Source organism: Temnothorax curvispinosus, unplaced genomic scaffold (genome assembly GCF_003070985.1).
Source record: "Temnothorax curvispinosus isolate PA1 unplaced genomic scaffold, ASM307098v1 QBEX01004937.1, whole genome shotgun sequence".
Lineage (NCBI taxonomy): Eukaryota > Metazoa > Arthropoda > Insecta > Hymenoptera > Formicidae > Temnothorax > Temnothorax curvispinosus.
In genome coordinates this window covers 813,763-832,287 of record NW_020214717.1, presented here as the reverse complement: position 1 = coordinate 832,287, position 18,525 = coordinate 813,763, and the positions used below count along the sequence as shown (strand labels likewise).

Here is an 18,525-nt window from a genome sequence, read left to right as displayed (position 1 = left end):
GGTCTTTGGCCTTATCAAGTTTCAACGTTGAAGAAAACTCAAATAATCTTTTTCCAAACGTTATTCATATCCTTTCTAGTATGCCAGGTATTAGGTTTTTCATTTCACATGTATTTTATTTATTTAAATAAAAGTTTATGTCAAATGTAATACAAATATTGACAATTTTGCCTATAATATGAAATGGATTTATTTTTATGTAAAATAATGTTTATTCACATTTTTGCTATAATCGTTCAATAAGGCTACTGCTTTCAGTGCAATACATTTCTTGTAAAACAGCACAGCAGCAATTGTATTGCCAAAATTTTTATGTTTATTATTATAAACTGTGTTTATATTATAAAATATAACGCATGTCTTCTTCTCAGCGATAACGTAAGTATTCACTTGGTTTTGATGCATTTGATGTGTTCTTGTAAGATTTTTTGTTGCAAAAATATTTTTTATCTATATTATTTTTTTCATTTTCTGATTTAAATAACTTTATATAAATATAACATTATATTTATATATACGTTATTTACCATTTATATGTAATTATTTGACATATATTAAAGAACCATTGTAATAACATAAAAATAATAAAAAGACATGTAATACCAAAAAAGAATTACCGAATAAGATACTTTATTTATGATCGTAGATCAAATATATCTTCGATAGAGTTCGATATGATTGGAATATGTTAAAGGCTCAGTCGGAATTGGAAGTGATACGAAGATATGCTGACAATGCAAAATTATATACGATCTGCTTTACGTGTAAGATATAAAATCAAATGTCAATCGTATATCAATCAATTTCTTTTTTTATGATATATTATTTTTAGATGAATTTTAATACATTTTATATGCATTTACACGTTATATTCATGCAAATTTCTATATTATAATATTTAACCAAAATCTTTTACAAAAGTTATATAAAATGTTTTAAAACAATAACACACTTCAATTGATACAAATACAATTAAATTACTAATACATATTGTATAATTTTTTTCTCTGTACTAGTACTTCTTTAATAAAATATAAAAAATATGCATTGTTTTTCATACTACGTCAAATACGTGGCATAATTCACTTGCTTCAGGCTTGATTACTAGCAGTTTATTGATATTGTTAACAATAATTTGTCTACCTCTTATACTCGATGTGATCGTACCAATGAATGAATCGCGACCGCGACAATTGGTAATTAATGTGGAATACTTTGTCGACGAAGAAACATACTTTTTTCCTATTTTGACACATATTGTCTTAAATCAATATGCTGGATCGATGACAATAGTGGCTTATGCGACAATACTCATAGCGTACGTGTTGCACGCATGCGCTATGTTTAAAATCGCCAGGTAAAAACAACAGTTATTTTATATCTAAATATCACAAGTTTCATTGATTTACTTAAATGAAAAACCAATATAAGAACAAGTTTAGATCCATCGTATATTATTTTCATAGCCATCGAATAGAACACATATTTGAAAATGTACAACTAATGCCAAAGGACATTAAACAACACATACTTTACAACAAACTAATTCACGCTGTATACGTTCATCGTAGAGCTGTGGAGTTAGTATTAATGTATATCATTCCTTTGCACTCGAAACCTATTTTGCCTGGATAAAACAAAATTATTGTCACGATGTATTACAAATATTAATATCTTCTTCTTCTTCTTCTTCAATGGCACTACAGCTCAAGATCGAGCCGGCCTTCTGAAGTTTGGCCTTCATTAAACCCGAGGCCTCTCTTCTGGTTTCTTAACGATAATTTTTTTAACTGGACAGGTTGTTAACCTAGCGCCCAACTTCCAACCTGGAGGATCAGGAAGCCTCAAATATAGAGGGATAGGATACTCTTGGCAAGAGATATTATACTCTCGGTGGGTTGCCACTCTTTTCCGAGAGGTATATATAGCGATCGAATGAAAATAGACGATTTTTGATTGGATTTGAACTCGGATCTTCGGCTTATTAGAGCAGTGCACATTTTTCTGTGTTATGATCGCCATACAAATATAAATTTGTGTTCACATAAAAGATAACGCATCTTATAAACAAAGTTAAAAACAGCAGAATCTAATAAACTTCCGTTTTTCTTACAATTGAATATGTCTAAAAATCCTCGCAGAAAAGGCTGAGCGCAAAGACTTAAATATTATTGAATTGATTAATTAGTGAATTATGATATTAAATACACATTTTGCTGTTAAAGTTTGGCCAATATTTTGACGAACAGTTTTGCGACATTGTATTTCGTGTTAATAGGATTTGGTCTGGCTTCGACGAGTCTCAGTTTCTTTAATGTAAGCTTAAATGCAGGTATTGCGAAAAGAACATAATATCATTTATTCGAAGAAGGTTAATTAATATAATGATATACAAATATGAAACTATACAAAGGATATGTAATTAATAATGTTCGATTCAAGTTTATTAATGCAGTATTATCCCTGGAAAAAATTGACATATTGGTGTGCTGTATCATTATACTTATACACTTATATTATTTATTTGTGGCAAATTATGTTGGACAGAACATTATAGACGACAGTACTGGCATTTGTCAAGCAACGTAAGTATTAAACACATTTTTCCAATTTTATACTATTTTTAATTTGTTTACAATACAATTTGGCGACTGTAATTCCTGCTGTAATATGTGAATAATTCAGAATATGTAATTTTTTATCTCGCTAAATATAATTTGCAAATTCAAAACTTGATAAAAATCAAGAAGTTTATTTGATATCATTTAATGACTTTATTTAATCAAATAGATTAATTAATATTAAGTGATGTATATGTATATCTGTATATGTATCAACAGATATAATGCACAGTGGTATGCTGCGCCATTATGTATGCAAAAGTTTATACTACTTATAATGCAAAGAAGTAACAGAAAGAGCTCTTTAACAGCTGGAGGTTTATTTGATGCGTCGTTAGAAGGTTTTGCTACGGTAAGGAATATTACGGGCAATTTTATTTTGATCAATTCCATAAGAGAAAAAGATTTTTAATACTTACTACAGCTCATAAGTATGTCTGTATCCTACGTTATGGTCCTTCAATCCATGGGAACACACAAAGAAAGCTACGAAAAGGATAATAGTCAGGTTTAAAGAATCCGATTCACAGGTTTAGAATGCGTATGCGTAATACATGTACCCTTCTTTGCATATTTATTAATAAAATTAATTTTGAAACAACAATGCAGTGCGCTTCTTCACTTTTTGAATTTATTGCTATTGCATCATAGATTATTTATATAAGACATATTTTTTGGGCTATATTTTATCTCGCTTCTCCAGCATTAACAATCATATATATTTCGATATAAATATAATATTAGCTCCTAACTGATAATAAATCTGATAAATAAAACATGTGTATTATAATTAGCAATAAATAAAATACTTTTTATGATTCATTAAATATATCACAATATTAACTATTATACACACCTCATTCTAATGTAACTTTTCTTTTACGGTGCGGATATTTTAACTGAATATTCACGTTTAATACTTCCTCCAATATAATTATATACATATTTACAGAGTATTCACGGCTTTCATCTTTGTGTCTGGTTGTATTACTCAGGTAACTTTGTTCACACATCGTTGTTAACTAACATTTGAAAAGATGATTCTATATGATAGATAATTGTAATAGTGATTTGATATATTTTCTTTGAATTGAAAAATCAATCATTGGTGTGTAATAAAATTTCTTCTTTGGCAACTAACCAAATTTCACAGCGCGATTCATGATTTCGACCGATTTGTGTACTATCTAACGTATTATACTGTATCCCTAGTCTCATTTCTGCCTTCAAGTTTTTTAGCTACATTATTAGTATTGATAGAGTATGTATATGGAAAATTTAATCTAAATTACTAAATTATCTTACTTATTTAAAAAAAAATTACTTAATCGAAATTAAAATGTAATATTGACGTTCACGTTTAATTATCACTAATATTACTAGATAAAGGAAATAATGAATAGAATTCAACAATGGGATGCATTCTCATATGCAATTATGCACGTAGATATGATATACCCGGTATATGTACCTAGTATACAGCATTAAGCATATTCAAAAACTGTTTGTGTTTATACTGCAAAGAACAATGAAGGCTTACGTGGTCAATATTGGTGGTGGTGTAATTATGGTATCGCTGGAAGGTTTCGCTTCGGTAATGATAGGTTTTTCTACCGTTACAGATTCGAATAATTATAATTAAAAGACAATAAATATATAATATCATTATAATAGCATTAATGAAAATAATATAACTATGCAAAAATGGTATAAAAACTAGTTGAAATAATTTAAATTTATAATTTAATTTAGATTTTAATGTTATGATATAATTATGTCTTTTAGATGGCGAGTTTAACGTTGTCTTACCTCACTATGATATATTCAGTACGTTAAGAGCAAAACAGACAGCAAGTCCTAGTAATATATAGATATAATCGAAAATTGTATTATGAATATGAAGACCGTATTAGTAATTATGAAACAATTCATTAATGCAGAATAAAATACGTTTATCACAAACGTTATTAGTATCCCGTTAGCAACATATTAGAATAATTACCATTATATTTTATACTTTTATGCCATAAACTCCGATCAATAAGTTCGTCATCCCTTTTTTTATATTGCATATGGCATCGATATCTAAATACTACCTTTTCATTCATACACTGTAATTTTATAATGATGGCAAAAGTATAAGGACAATTTGACGGAGGGAAAGTCGAAATATATAATTATTTAGGGAAGGATAGTTAAAAGTTATCACGCAAAGCGTGACTAACCCGAAAGAGTTTTACTAAACTTCACTGGAAACTATCACAATACTGTAAAACAGATCCTTTTATTTTTAATTATTTTTTGGAATAATTTAAATCTTCAAAAAGTGTACTTTTCATGGACATTCTCATATCGTTGTTCATATTTAAACAAAATATTTTAAAAGTAAAATGTACGGCTGTATTTTTGTTTCTTCATAACTGATTAAGATATTGAACAAATCACATATAATTAATACTTATAGATACACGACAATTTATCTTATTTGATAACCTGAAATTATTTGCAAACTATTTTTTGTATTTGGGAAATGTTTAGAACAAAAGTTATACTTGGCGTAAAAGGATATGCATTATAATGTTTTCGCCTTTTTTCTTGCCTTTTTATACATATATCGAATTTTGAAGATTATCTTAAATTTTTTTAATGGACCATCTTATATCGTTTATATGGAAATTGAATTAAATACAAAATGAAAAAATATTAAGCGATATATGGTCTAAAAAATTTATATTTACTAATAAGATATTTACAATAAAAGTTCTATGTCAAGTTATATTAGTTTACGAGTAATTTTAGGTCATTAAGTAAATTTTCTTATGTATATATGTATACATGGATATGTGTGTACATATACATATGTAGATATATATGTAATTTTATTTTATTTTTAATATAAATAATTTGTAACAAAATAGTATACGCGAAGATTTCAGGAAGATTTAAGATTTTTATAAAATTTATTTTATATCCTACTTTTTACGTTTTCTATATTATAGTTAAAACGCTACTAACGTTATTAACAGCAAATATATCAATTGAATTTTACGCCAAAGATGTAATTATGAAGAAAGAAAGAAAAATAATTTTGTTTATAGAAAATTTTACAGAGTAGAGTTGTGCAAAAGAATTCTTATTTAAATATTATACATATCACTTGTATTTTTACCTTGGTATATCTCATGTCTCTTATTCTGCTTATCTGCATATTAAAGTGCAGTTATAGTTATTTTAAGTGTATTATTGTTTTGTGCACGATTTATCGAAAATTTCATTAGAAATTAAGAAAGTGCACATCACACACATCACAATTTATTAATAGCACACAGCGCTTCACGAGCAGACAGAAATTCACGGATACACCGTTTAATATCACTAATGCTACGGAGACACGATGTTTCGCGGCGATGAAGAAAATATACTATACGAGCGAAGTGTTCTTCGCATGACGGTTCATACTGTATTGAGGGAAACGTCGCAAATGGAGACCCTTGCACGCTATTGCGCCCGCGCTGCGTCGCGATATCGGCGTCGACGCGACGCCGCGTCGCACTGTACTGTTTACCCATTGGAGTAACTGACTTACATAATATGCAATATTTTTATTACTTTTTCGCGCAAAAGTTTTATCATTACATCTGTCGTATATAATTTTAAAAAAATTTTGACATGGTTTTTTTTCATGGATAAGATTCACAATGAGTCTTCGTGAGATGTCAGAATACATATGCTTAATAAATTTTAAAAAGAAAAAAGTCATTAATTTTTAGTTGAATATTTTTTATGTTTATAATTATGTCTTTTATCGTTACAAATATAGCATATGAAACACTGAACGAAAATACAGAGGTCTTGTTTTGAATGTAAAATACTATACGAACAATTAGAATCGAATGCTCACAGAAAAATTAAGCAATGAATATAATTTATTGTATTTATTTATGGTACTATTATATTTGGTAGTGAAAAACACCTCTCATAATAAAGATTAGCAATAGGAATATCAAATTATATATTTAAATATATATCTAATAATGAAGTAAAATAAAAAATTTCTTAATTAACAGATATCATCTACATAAACAACATATATTTGAAAACAAATATATATTTGAAAAAAGAAGAAAGATATCAATTAAATGTCAATTTTATAAGTGTCGATATTTAATATTATTATTTAGAAATAAAGTATGATTGTGCATCGGATATGCTAAAGAATAAAAATTCTAGTCAAGAGCACATTCTTACTTTATTTTATGAGTTTATATAGTCAATGCAGCGATGACATTAATAAGTAAAGCTGAAATACTAATAACGTGAAACAATGTTTTATCTTCTTTAAATTAATCTTTAGATTATTAGATTATTAAATAAATATTGAAAGCGTCTCAGGTATATTCATAATTATATTTTACACTGTATGAATACTTTCAAACTGTAAAAAAACATAATCTCTGTTTATCCTCTTTACCTTAATGTCATGTATATCATATTTTAAAAAGATATATGAAATAAATGTATTTTAAGAGATTTAATCCTACAGCTATAGCCACACTTATTTTCAAGTTCTTATTTCGCCACACTTCGGTCCGTGAGACCACTCGACTTTGTCATATTGTCATTTTCATTCTAATTAATATTTTTAAGCTTGTACTGTAGAAATTGGAAATACAGTCTGAATAAAATGTTTACGATAATATCAGGTCAAGAAAATTATTAACTTTAAACTGAACTTATCATAAGGAAACTAGAAAATTATTATGTGAAAACTATAATAGAAAACCGAGAAGTAGTCCACTGGACCACTCAGAAAAAATTTCTAGATACAATACTATTAGGATCGAAATAGGGGCAATCATATTTAGTATTGAAAGAAGAATATTTTAATCTTAAATAGAGGAATTCTTAAATCTAGAATAAAATAATCTTGATGCTATCCCTCTAATTTTCTCAGAATTATTCTAGATTTAAGAATTCCTCTATTTAAGATTAAAATATTCTTCTTTCAATACTAAATATGATTGGCCCTATTTCGATCCTAATAGTATTGTATCTAGAAATCTTTTCTGAGAGGAGAGTGTAGCGAGCTAGGATTAAATACATTCAAATGTATTTCGTGTTTCTAAAGTTTTCAAACAACAAGCTAATATACTAAAACTGTTTACTTCAACACGAAACACTACCACTCATGGTTTGACGATCAATGAAAAGGAATGTATCTCCTATAAAAAAGAAATGTAGGTATCTGGTATAAGAAAATTATCCCTCTGAAGAAAGGGGCTTGCATTATAATTGCGCAGATTACTAATTTTTCTCCACGTGTTATCTTCGCGCGTTTTATGTGAATATTATAGACATGATATGTGAAATGCGCGTGTTTTTCTAATACGCTGATAATTTTATAAATTACTAAATTGTATTAAACTTATATATGTGTATAAATTGCAGTACTTATTCTTCGCACTTATTTCATAGACAAGCGAGATGTAATATAGCGAAAAATACGATAGGTTCAACAAATATGGAAAATAGTGGTAGAGGGAGGTAACTCTTCGTTTCTCAGCGCAGAAGTATTGTGACAGCCGCGGGAAGATGAACTTCGTCGGGGATGGATACTATAAACTCAATCGACGTCTCTTGTTATCAGTTGGCTTATGGCCGTATGAGCGTTCAATCTACAAGTACTGTCAAATAATACTTTGTAACATTATTGTAATAATCACGACGATTTGCGAGGTAAGAATATTATCCTAAACTTTACAAAAAGTGTTATCACATGTTAAACATGCTCTGTGTCATTTACTCATAATACATTATAGCTTTTATGCAAGAAATTATTATCCCGTTAATACTATAAACGCAAGATTTGCTTGCTTCAAAAATTAATAACTTGTGATAAGTGATATATTGAGTGATATATTGAGTGATATATTGAGTTATCGAAATTCATGGTTTTATAGATTGCGAAATTGATGTCATTAAAACAAAATGATGTCATGCTAAAAGTTCTCTCTCCTATCATAATTTGCTTCATTTATATAATAAAATATCAAACGTTTTGTATTGTCGCTAGAAAGGTGAGTCAACAATACATTGCCATCCGTATATTTATATTGTTCACCTTTTTTATTTTAAAATATCCTATTAAAAGATGTCATTAAAATAAACAAGCGCTTTGCTGATTTTATCATAGGATACATAAAATTGTTTATTAAATATTGATCCACTCTACATGGTAATGTACGTTCTATTCTGCTAATCTGCTATGTGTGATAGTCTTATCAACTATATTTCTTCGTCTATTTAGGTTTTGTATTTATGCGATATGAAAACGCACAATACAAATTTACAAATTTCTTTTTCATTTTTTATAATATGTAACAGATCTATATATAAATTTGAAAACATATGTTAACATTTGTTACAAAAAACGATTAACTTTGCCTGTACATTTAAGCTTCCTCATTTTATAATTCTTTGTGAACAGATAAGATATCTCATGGATCATGTAGAAGAAGATTGGAATATGCTTAAAGATAAAAAAGAATTAGAGATCATAGAAAAGTACACTTACATTGGAAGTATGTGCACTTTGAGTTTGACAAGTAAGAAAGAGATACATATATGTAACTTTTTAAATAATCGTAACATATAATTGTATTGAAAGTACGCTCTTTCGTAATTTCAGTACTGGGTTTTGTGGGTGTGTTAATTTATCTTTTCGTGCCGTTGATACCAAACATCCTCGACATCATTGCGCCATTGAACATCTCGCGTCAACGACAATTCATATTTCCGGGAGAGTTCTTTGTCGATCAGCAAAAGTTTTTTTATGCAATTTTATTACAACTAGACATTACAATAGGCATAATAATCACTACTTTGATAGGCACTGAATCGTTGTACGTAACATACGTACAACATGCTTGCGCAATGTTTCAAATTGCCAGGTAATAAAATAAAAAAAGATTCTGTATAATGTAGATTGTTTGATTTTATTTTTGTTATGCCATTCGATATTTTTTATTTTATTTTGAGTTCTTTGAGTTCTTTAATTATAATTGATACGCTATCAATTTTACAACGTACAATCGTTATTTATGCAGTTATCGGATGGATCAAGCATTCAATGATAAGTTTTTACAAGGTTACACATCTGAAAAACAACCAATCATCATTTGCAAAAGGATAATTGAAGCTATACGCATTCACAAAAGAGCTCTCGAGTCGGTATAATGCAATTTGTTTATAGTAAAACGGAGTAAAGTATATAGTAAACAGAAAGATATTTGATTGATCGATTAATATATCGAACTATTGAGTCTCTATGAGAATTGATATTTATATCGTTACACTCTCAGAAAAGAATTCTAGATACAATACTATTAGGATCGAAATAAGGCCAATCATATTTAGTATTAAAAGAAGAATATTTTAATCTTAAATAGAGGAATTCTTGAATCTAGAATAATTCTGAGAAAATTAGAGGGATAGCATCAAGATTATTTTATTCTAGATTTAAGAATATCTCTATTTAAGATTAAAATATTCTTTTTTCTAGAAGTCTAATTTAAGAATTCCTTTATTTAAGATTAAAATATTCTTCTTTCAATACTAAATATGATTGGCCCTATTTCGATCCTAATAGTATTGTATCTAGAATTCTTTTCTGAGAGTGTAGATCCGAAAATCTCTCAAAAATCGCGCAGAGTAAGGAGAGTATATAGCACGCGACAATTGCAACGATGATGCAATAATCGATGCAATAGTTTCTCTTTCTTCAAGGTTTTCCGAATCCCTGTGGTCTACTCTGGCGATATCATACAGCATTCTTCTTATAATCGGTATTACATCTCTAATTATTCATCTTTTCTGTGTGAGTAATACCTATTCTTTTAATTATATTTTCAAATAACAAGTTTTTCTTAAAGCGTTGTTAATTAGACAGGGCGCGCGCGTTTCTAGATATGTATATACAAATGTGTGTGCGTGCATGCATGAAAGTATAATATTCAATCATACAATTGAAAAACACATGTTATTTTCTATAAGAATCTTTTATTAACATATGTTATATGGCTAATATTTATTTCTAAAGTTGTTCAATTCATTGCTCATACTTTTTTTAGCTTTTTCAAGCAGTTCTGTATGTAAAGAAAATTGATGAAATCGTAACATTAATTTTATTTACCTTTGGTCACATTTTGTACTTGTTCTTGGGTAACTACGTTGGTCAAATTTTAATAGATCACAGCGCTGGTATTTTTCAGAACACGTAAGTATACATAATGTGTTCGAATATATTTCAGAATTCTAAAAATTTTTTTAAATTTTGAAAAAAATATCTACAATAAACAGATTTTTTTACATTTCCATTTCTTGCCGAATATTATAATATACATGATTAAATAATGACTAAAATACATTTACCTATTCAATAGCACTAACAATAATAATTAAACAATATTTTGATTGTTAATTATTATTATCTCTTCCTGTAATATATTGATACCAAATTTATAACATGGTTAATACCATGCAGTTATTGTGATTGAGTCTTTAAGATATGCTTTCTATAGATGTTATATATGTTTTTTATATATATGTAAATATAAAAGCAAAAGAGAAGCGCTCAAAATAATTCCATATTGTACTAATAGTATGAGATATAGTCATAAATGATGAAAACTAATATCCAAATAAACTTTTAGATACGTCATACGATGGCAAGGCGCACCTTTACAAGCACAAAAATTATTGCCAATTATAATGCAAAGAAGTATGAGAAGTTGCAAGATGGTCGTGGGCGGAATGTTTGTTCCATCATTAGAAGGCTTTGCAACGGTAAATGCAACGCCAGTAAAGCAAAATATTTAACTCGTTTAGAGATAGTCAAGTTTTAATACCTACAAAGCTTTTAACTTATTCATTTTTTAAATGTATTTTATGTGTTTAAAATTCACTTGCAATTAATATTCATAATTATCTTCTTTTTTTTTATACGCATTTTATATGAATTAATCTTTAATAATTCATACCATCGCTAAAAAGTTAAATAAAAATTGCCGATATATAATTCTCTTACAATTAATTAGAGATGATGCTTTTTTCAGTCGGGCTTGATCTTGGTAATCTAATAATAATAGATATTTCTGTCTGAAATTTTCTAATTCGACTAAACTTTTCAAATCCAGCTTGACCGAAAAGAGCATTTTCTCTTACAATTAATTATAAGATTCATATAGTTCTGTTTTACTTATTATATTGTATAACTTCCTTTCCATAACATAAATTTTTAATTTCAGCTTATGAGCACGACTCTGTCGTATTTTACGGTACTCTGGTCAGTACAGAAATAATGCTATTAAAAAAAAATTTTTTTATAACATAAGTTGTAGTCAACTCTGAAGTAATAGAAAAAATAATAATATAATGAAATACTCACAAATCATTTTCATTATTTAAATTTGTTAAACTTTAATAATAGTGAAAAATGTGACAAAAACGTAATAATTAATAATAAATAATTAATTCCATATCAATTATCTTCATTTTTCTTACTTATTTGTATTATATTATTGTTAATTGATTAAAATTTATAATGATTTATAATGATCTATTTTTTTTTATTTATCTACGACTAATAGTAAAAATAATACAATTATAATATTATTAACTTTATAATATTTGTTTAACATTGTCCGTAATATGTGCTAATAATTTTGATCTTTTTATAATTAAATATTGATTGATAAATGTACATTACTTTATCAAATTATAAATCTTTTAGACAAAAACATTACTTAATTTTACTTATCAGTATTTTATTTATCTATTAACCTCCCTCTTCGGGACCAGAAGCCTAATATTAGGCGTTGGAGTGACGCCGTCCTTTTCGTATAGTTTAACTCACTGACAAGGACAAAAATGTTCTAGCACTAAAACTAAAAAGATCGTCCAAAAAAGGGTCCGGTCCTATAAAGATTAAGGGCATAAGCATTAATCTGTTCTTAATTTATTTATACCCTGATATATGTGAATTTAAACCGTAATATTAGAGAGTTTATTGTGCAGTTTTCTATTCATATCTCTTTTCACATTTTCCCTCAGAACAGTTTTGGCCGTTGTCGAAAATAGATTTCAATGGAAGCATTACATCCTCAATCGCATATGCTTTTGTTATTAATTGGTTTGTGGCCGTATGATGAAACAACCCAGGTAGCAAGATGACGTGTAAAGACATCTTAATGACGTTTTATTGACGTTAGAGACGTCATTAAGACGTTATTAATACGTCATTTGACGTCACTCTGCTACCTGAGAATATTTAAACGATGAGTTAAAATGTTAATATTATCTAGCTTTATGTTTCCATATATCGTCGTAATATCGCACGATCAGGATAAATGTACACAAATCGAATATATACATATGTTTCTTTCTCGAAATGCTAAAATATATGTATATATGCATTGAAAAAGCCTTAATTAAAATCGATTTATCTATTTCTTACAAGGTTCTTTACAATTACAGTTAAACTTTTCATTTAGTCATATACTTCTTCGAAAAATCCATGATTTTTATCAACTTATGCCACAATAGCCCCTTATTTGACATATAGATTTTATTCAATCATTGTTTTATGCTTCTTTAAAAAAGTATAAATTACGAAGATAATTACAACGCAAGAAGACATGGTATAATACTTATACTAAGAACTTTTTCATTCCTCATTTCTTGTTTCATGATTGGTAAAAATCAATCTATAATCATTAGATAAAGAGGCCATGGAATGGGTCCAAAATGATTGGAATACTTTGAAAGATATGGATGAACTCGAAATAATTCGAAAATATGCAAATTTGGGATGATTCATTACATAATAACTATTTTAGGTATATAAAAATTAGCAGTTAATATTTTCAGTAATAGGTAAATTATTGTAACAAATATTAAATAGAAAAATAATGTACATAAAATATATATAATATATATGTATGTATATGTATACAGGATGCTGGATGGGGCATTCAAAGTGTTACAAGCTGTTATCTCTGAAAGTATTAGTTTATTGGAAAAATGTTTTAGATAAAAGTTGGAGGGTTCAAAGAGGGTCAATAGACGATTTTATTAGGTTTTGGGTCTGGGGGGTCCGTGTTGGGTCCAGTAGGGACAATCGTCTATTGACTCTCTTTGAACCCTCCAACTTTTATCTGAAACGTACATTTTTCCAATGAACTAACACTTTCAGAGATAATAGCTTGTGATACTTTAAATTGTCCCACTCCCTGTGTATATACATATAATATTATATAAAAAGCATGTAAATGTATTGTGCTCATAACATTAATATTGTCACGTGTTTATAATTATAAAATAATTAGAGTATTTGGTTATGTATGCGCATTCGGTTTAATGTTAGGGAAGAAAAAGAGAGAGAGAGAGAGAGATAGCGCTCTTTCTACACTGTTCAACGATAATACCAAAAATACCACGAGAAGTACAAATTAATCAATATCAACCTGACATATCATTATTTAAAAAATGTATACTAATAAAAGAATTTTATAAAAATGTATATTATATTGATATACATTCATAAAGAAGAAGTAAAATTTAAAAAAACTTGACATTTTGTATATTGCAAGCTTCCATCTTATTGATTATAATTTTGATACTTTTGTTTTACAATTGTACTGATAATGAGATCTGAAGAATCCGGTGATGACACTGTAACAAATTTTACGTTACAAATTATTCGATCTAATTGTAAGATAATTCACAAACACGGGATACTTCAACCCAAGTATCACAGTACATCTTTCCCTATCTGCTTCGCTAAAGCAATAGTACATTGTGTGTTGCGCTTGCGCCTAAGAAACAAGAAATACAGAAAATATTCATATCTATCGCATAAAAAATTATGACAATTTATTACTTATCATCATTATCCTTAATAGGCATGTCTATAAGTAGATTATAGTCGCTCTCTAGAGTTGCGCATTTTCTTGCTTCTTCTTATTATCTTATCTCCATTTGCATAGATACACATAAGCGCATTTTAAGAATTTCTAACTTTAAATATATATCTTCTATCTGAATAACACATACAGTAGACGTGCGTTACAAAAAGTGCCAAGAAACGAAAAAAAGTAATTATAAAAATTGATGTAAGAGAGAGAAAAGTTTTTATGGACAGTACTGTCTATATGCTCACAGTAATGTTTGAACTGTTGTCTGAAATGGAGTTTCCTGAAGAGCGATATTATAAACTGAATCGAATTTTGCTATCAACAATTGGTCTTTGGCCATATGATGATTTCAAAATCAGATATTTTCGTTTTATACTATCTTTATTAATAATGATATCGTTTACAAGTACTCAGGTATCTGTATAATTATTTAATTTGCATTTTTAATTAGACAATTTTATGACATATCTATAAGTCCCCTCTCATATAATATTTTACTCTAGTAATATACTGATATGAATGTACGTATATAACATTTTTTTATGTTATCAAATATTTTAGTATTTATATTGTGTTTTTTCTTATATTATACTTTGTAATATCATATTATTTCAGTCATTATGTACCATAATCTTTTCAGCCGCTAAAATTATTTGTCTCAGAATATAGCTTTGATCTTTTACTAGATGTACTTTCTTATCACATCCTTTTCTTAATATGTTCTATAAAATATGTAACATTTTATGCCGTCTTAAAAAATGTAAGTCCAACACCAATTTAATTTAATGGAATATTATATAACAATAATACTTACTATACTTATTAGTATAGATTAAAGAATTCCGGGAACGAGTTCGAAATAACTGGGATGCTTTGAAAGATAATCGAGAAATCGAGATAATAAATAAACAGGGAAGTCTCGGAAAATTATTTACAATATTTATAATAAGTAAATACTAAATATATAAATACTATAGCTTACGATAAAACAATTGTTTATGATTATCGATGCTAAATTATTAAAACGCAATTTAAAAATAAGAAAATCATTCTTCATAATTGTACCTTTATATTGTGCATATATGTGTGTGAACATATAAATTTCTACATCTGAAAAAAAGTTGAAATTAATTAAAAATGTATTTGTTGCTCAATATATAGATATTAAATCTACAACAAATGATAATTTATGTTTTCATTTAAAGAATGTAATAAAATTAGAAAAATTGCTAATAATAAAGAGGTTTAAAATTTTTGTTTTAAAAAATGTACGTGATTACTCTAATTTTTGCAAATTTTGAGATATTAAGCTAAATTTTTTAAATAATTTTTATTTTTATTTTTATTTTTACTTTTTTGTTACCGATTTTTTGGAAACCGGTTTCATAAAAATCGGTTATGAAAACTACTATAATATAAAACCCGACTGTTTGTCTGTCCGCGAACTCATTTGTTAATGGACCGAATCTTAAAGAATTATATATGAAGTAGGAGTGGAATTTTTCGGGGATTGCCATAAAGTGTATAATTTTTTGTTACCGATTTTTTGGAAACCGCCGGTTCCAAAATTTTTCAAATTTTTTGGGAAATAATTGTTCAAATCTTAAACAATTATATATGAAATAGGGGTAGAAAGAACTAATGAATGTAATAAAATTAGAAAAATTGTTAATATTGAAAGGGTTGCCAATTTCTGTTTAAAAAAAATGTACGTGATTGTTCCAATTTCCGCAAACTTTGAGGTATCAAACTGAATTTTTTTATGGATAATTTTTTGTTACCGATTTTTTGGAAACCAGTTTGGAAATTATTCAAATTTCGAGAAATAATAAGTATTAATTAACCCATTTTCTTGAAACCAGTACCAAATTTTGTTTTAGTTTTTGGAGGATAAGTTTAACTTTTCATTAATGGATAATTTTGTATTAATGGATCGATTTTCTTGAAACCAGTGCCAAAATTTTTCTAATTTTTTGTTGATGATTTTGATGAAATTGGTACCAAAAGATTACTAATTTTATGGAAATGGCTATTATGGGGTTGAAAATTGGGTTTTATGGAGTTCTGTTGGTGCTCCTAATTAATGAGTGAGTTTGGGGAGAGGGGAATAGATTTTGAGCCTGCGCTTTGCGTGGGCGAAAAATCTAGTACAATATATACACATACACACACATCTTTCATATAGTTCATCCGACAATATGTCTTACATGTCTTACATGTAAACAACAATTTTTTTGTTTTTAAGACAGAGATTACGTATTATTCGTATTAAATATAAAATACAGATTTTAATTTTAATCATAAAATTTATTTTTATTATATTTATAGTATATATAACTGATATAACAAATAATTCTAAAATTTATTTATATAAAAGAAAATATTACGTAATTATATTAATGATACTTTATTCATTTCAGTACTGGTTTATACCACAATTTTCTTCCTCATCTTTTTACAACATATCTCAATCTTGCTCGATGTTGCAATACCTTTGAATGAATCTCGTCCGCGCGAACTCATACTTCCAGTGGAATATCTTATTGATCAGCAGAAATACTTTTATGTTATAACAATACATATGTCTATTGGAGTACTTTTTTTAGCGACCAGTGGTATAGCTACTGAATCGTTCTCATTAGCAAACGCATTACACGCTTTCGGATTATTTAAAATAGCTAGGTAAATCACTTACCTCGTATTAGTTTTATTTTTAAAATAATTTTGTTTCTTTATTTATTTGTTATTTTATTAAATTTAATAGCTGTATTTTTTAATTAGTATTCTCTTCTCTTTTTGTTGCTTTTATCAGTTTTTTAAAGAAATTTTGTTTCTTCAATTTATCCGTATTTTTAAATTTATGATGTATGTACACTGTACTTTTTTAATTAATATTCTTTCCTCTTTTTGCTCAAATAGATAGCATATTTTTTATGATGATGATATTTATCTAAAATACATTGTATTTTTGTTGTATTTATTTGCTTAGATTAGAGATTAGATTAATCGTCTGTTAAATTTGAATTTTTATTTAAAATCTTATTCCATTTGTTTCTATTATTTACATATATTTATAATGTGCAATTAACATTTAATAGGATCCAATATCTTCAGAGTATTATTAATAATTATATATATTTTCATTAATTATCTACATATTTTATATTAATAAATACATTTACAATTTTAACACGTACATTAAATTCCTATACTATTCATTTAACATTTAACACTTGAATCTTTCTCTTTAAGTTATCGTATGAAGAATATATTAAGCGGAATTAATCTGCAGAGAGAGATGTGTGTAACTAAGAAATATGCCATATCTCGTAACAGAATAATCGCTGCGGTGGACTTCCATAGAAGAGCGATCGAGTTAGTATTTTAAACTATGAGTTATTAAATTATGAAGATGTTAAGAGTTTAAAAATGATTATTATTCATATCGCGAGTTTGTGACAGTATTCTTCTAGAAGTGTGATATATCGATCAATACAATATTTATTTGAAATTGTAGTCTGAATATGATTTCGCATACATAAAAACAAAATTATTTTAAACTAAATTTTAAAATAATGTTTTAAAAAATTTATGCATTTTAACTGATCTGTTGAAAGAATAATAACATAAAACGTTTTATTCTATAAGATTTTCTGAATTACTGAAAGTAAGTTTTGGACGAACATATTTATTCTTATTTGTGATCGGTGTGTTTTCGGCAAGCATCAATTTATTTAACGTGAGTAATTGTTACATATAAAGGATAACATTTTATTTTATTATGGTTTTACAAATATCCCAAAAATACGTAATATATTTAAAAACATCAGCTTTTTTTATATGAATGGTGCGCTGTTGCTTGTAGCTATCTCGAATAGTGATGGAAATAGTATATTACACTACAAGGGCAGAAAGTTTGAGATTCCTGCACT

General features: G+C 27.4%; 3 protein-coding genes across 3 annotated transcripts in view; all 3 read left to right on the top strand.

Moving 5' to 3' along the window:
* The first annotated feature begins 10 nt into the window (after window positions 1-10).
* On the top strand, window positions 11-3,165 carry LOC112454279. Its single transcript, XM_025015575.1, has 8 exons — window positions 11-87; window positions 259-378; window positions 647-764; window positions 1,096-1,357; window positions 1,467-1,580; window positions 2,226-2,585; window positions 2,841-2,973; window positions 3,046-3,165. The coding sequence occupies exons 2-6, from the start codon at window positions 313-315 to the stop codon at window positions 2,350-2,352; spliced, it is 687 nt and encodes a 228-aa protein (XP_024871343.1). The 5' UTR covers window positions 11-87; window positions 259-312; the 3' UTR covers window positions 2,353-2,585; window positions 2,841-2,973; window positions 3,046-3,165.
* A 5,046-nt stretch (window positions 3,166-8,211) lies between these two features.
* LOC112454276 lies at window positions 8,212-12,028 on the top strand. The gene is made up of 9 exons (XM_025015572.1): window positions 8,212-8,357; window positions 8,582-8,698; window positions 9,109-9,226; window positions 9,310-9,571; window positions 9,728-9,847; window positions 10,407-10,497; window positions 10,751-10,896; window positions 11,333-11,465; window positions 11,927-12,028. Exons 1-9 carry the CDS (start codon window positions 8,214-8,216, stop codon window positions 11,978-11,980), a joined length of 1,185 nt encoding a protein of 394 aa, XP_024871340.1. The 5' UTR covers window positions 8,212-8,213; the 3' UTR covers window positions 11,981-12,028.
* Window positions 12,029-15,521: 3,493 nt separating this feature from the next.
* The window catches only part of LOC112454277, a 10,310-nt gene continuing 7,306 nt past the window's right edge, over window positions 15,522-18,525 (top strand). The window contains exons 1-4 of the mRNA XM_025015573.1: window positions 15,522-15,542; window positions 17,014-17,275; window positions 17,846-17,968; window positions 18,242-18,332. Of these exons, the coding sequence (XP_024871341.1) occupies window positions 17,175-17,275; window positions 17,846-17,968; window positions 18,242-18,332 (315 nt within the window). The 5' untranslated portion in view covers window positions 15,522-15,542; window positions 17,014-17,174. The remainder of the gene's footprint in view (window positions 15,543-17,013; window positions 17,276-17,845; window positions 17,969-18,241; window positions 18,333-18,525) is intronic.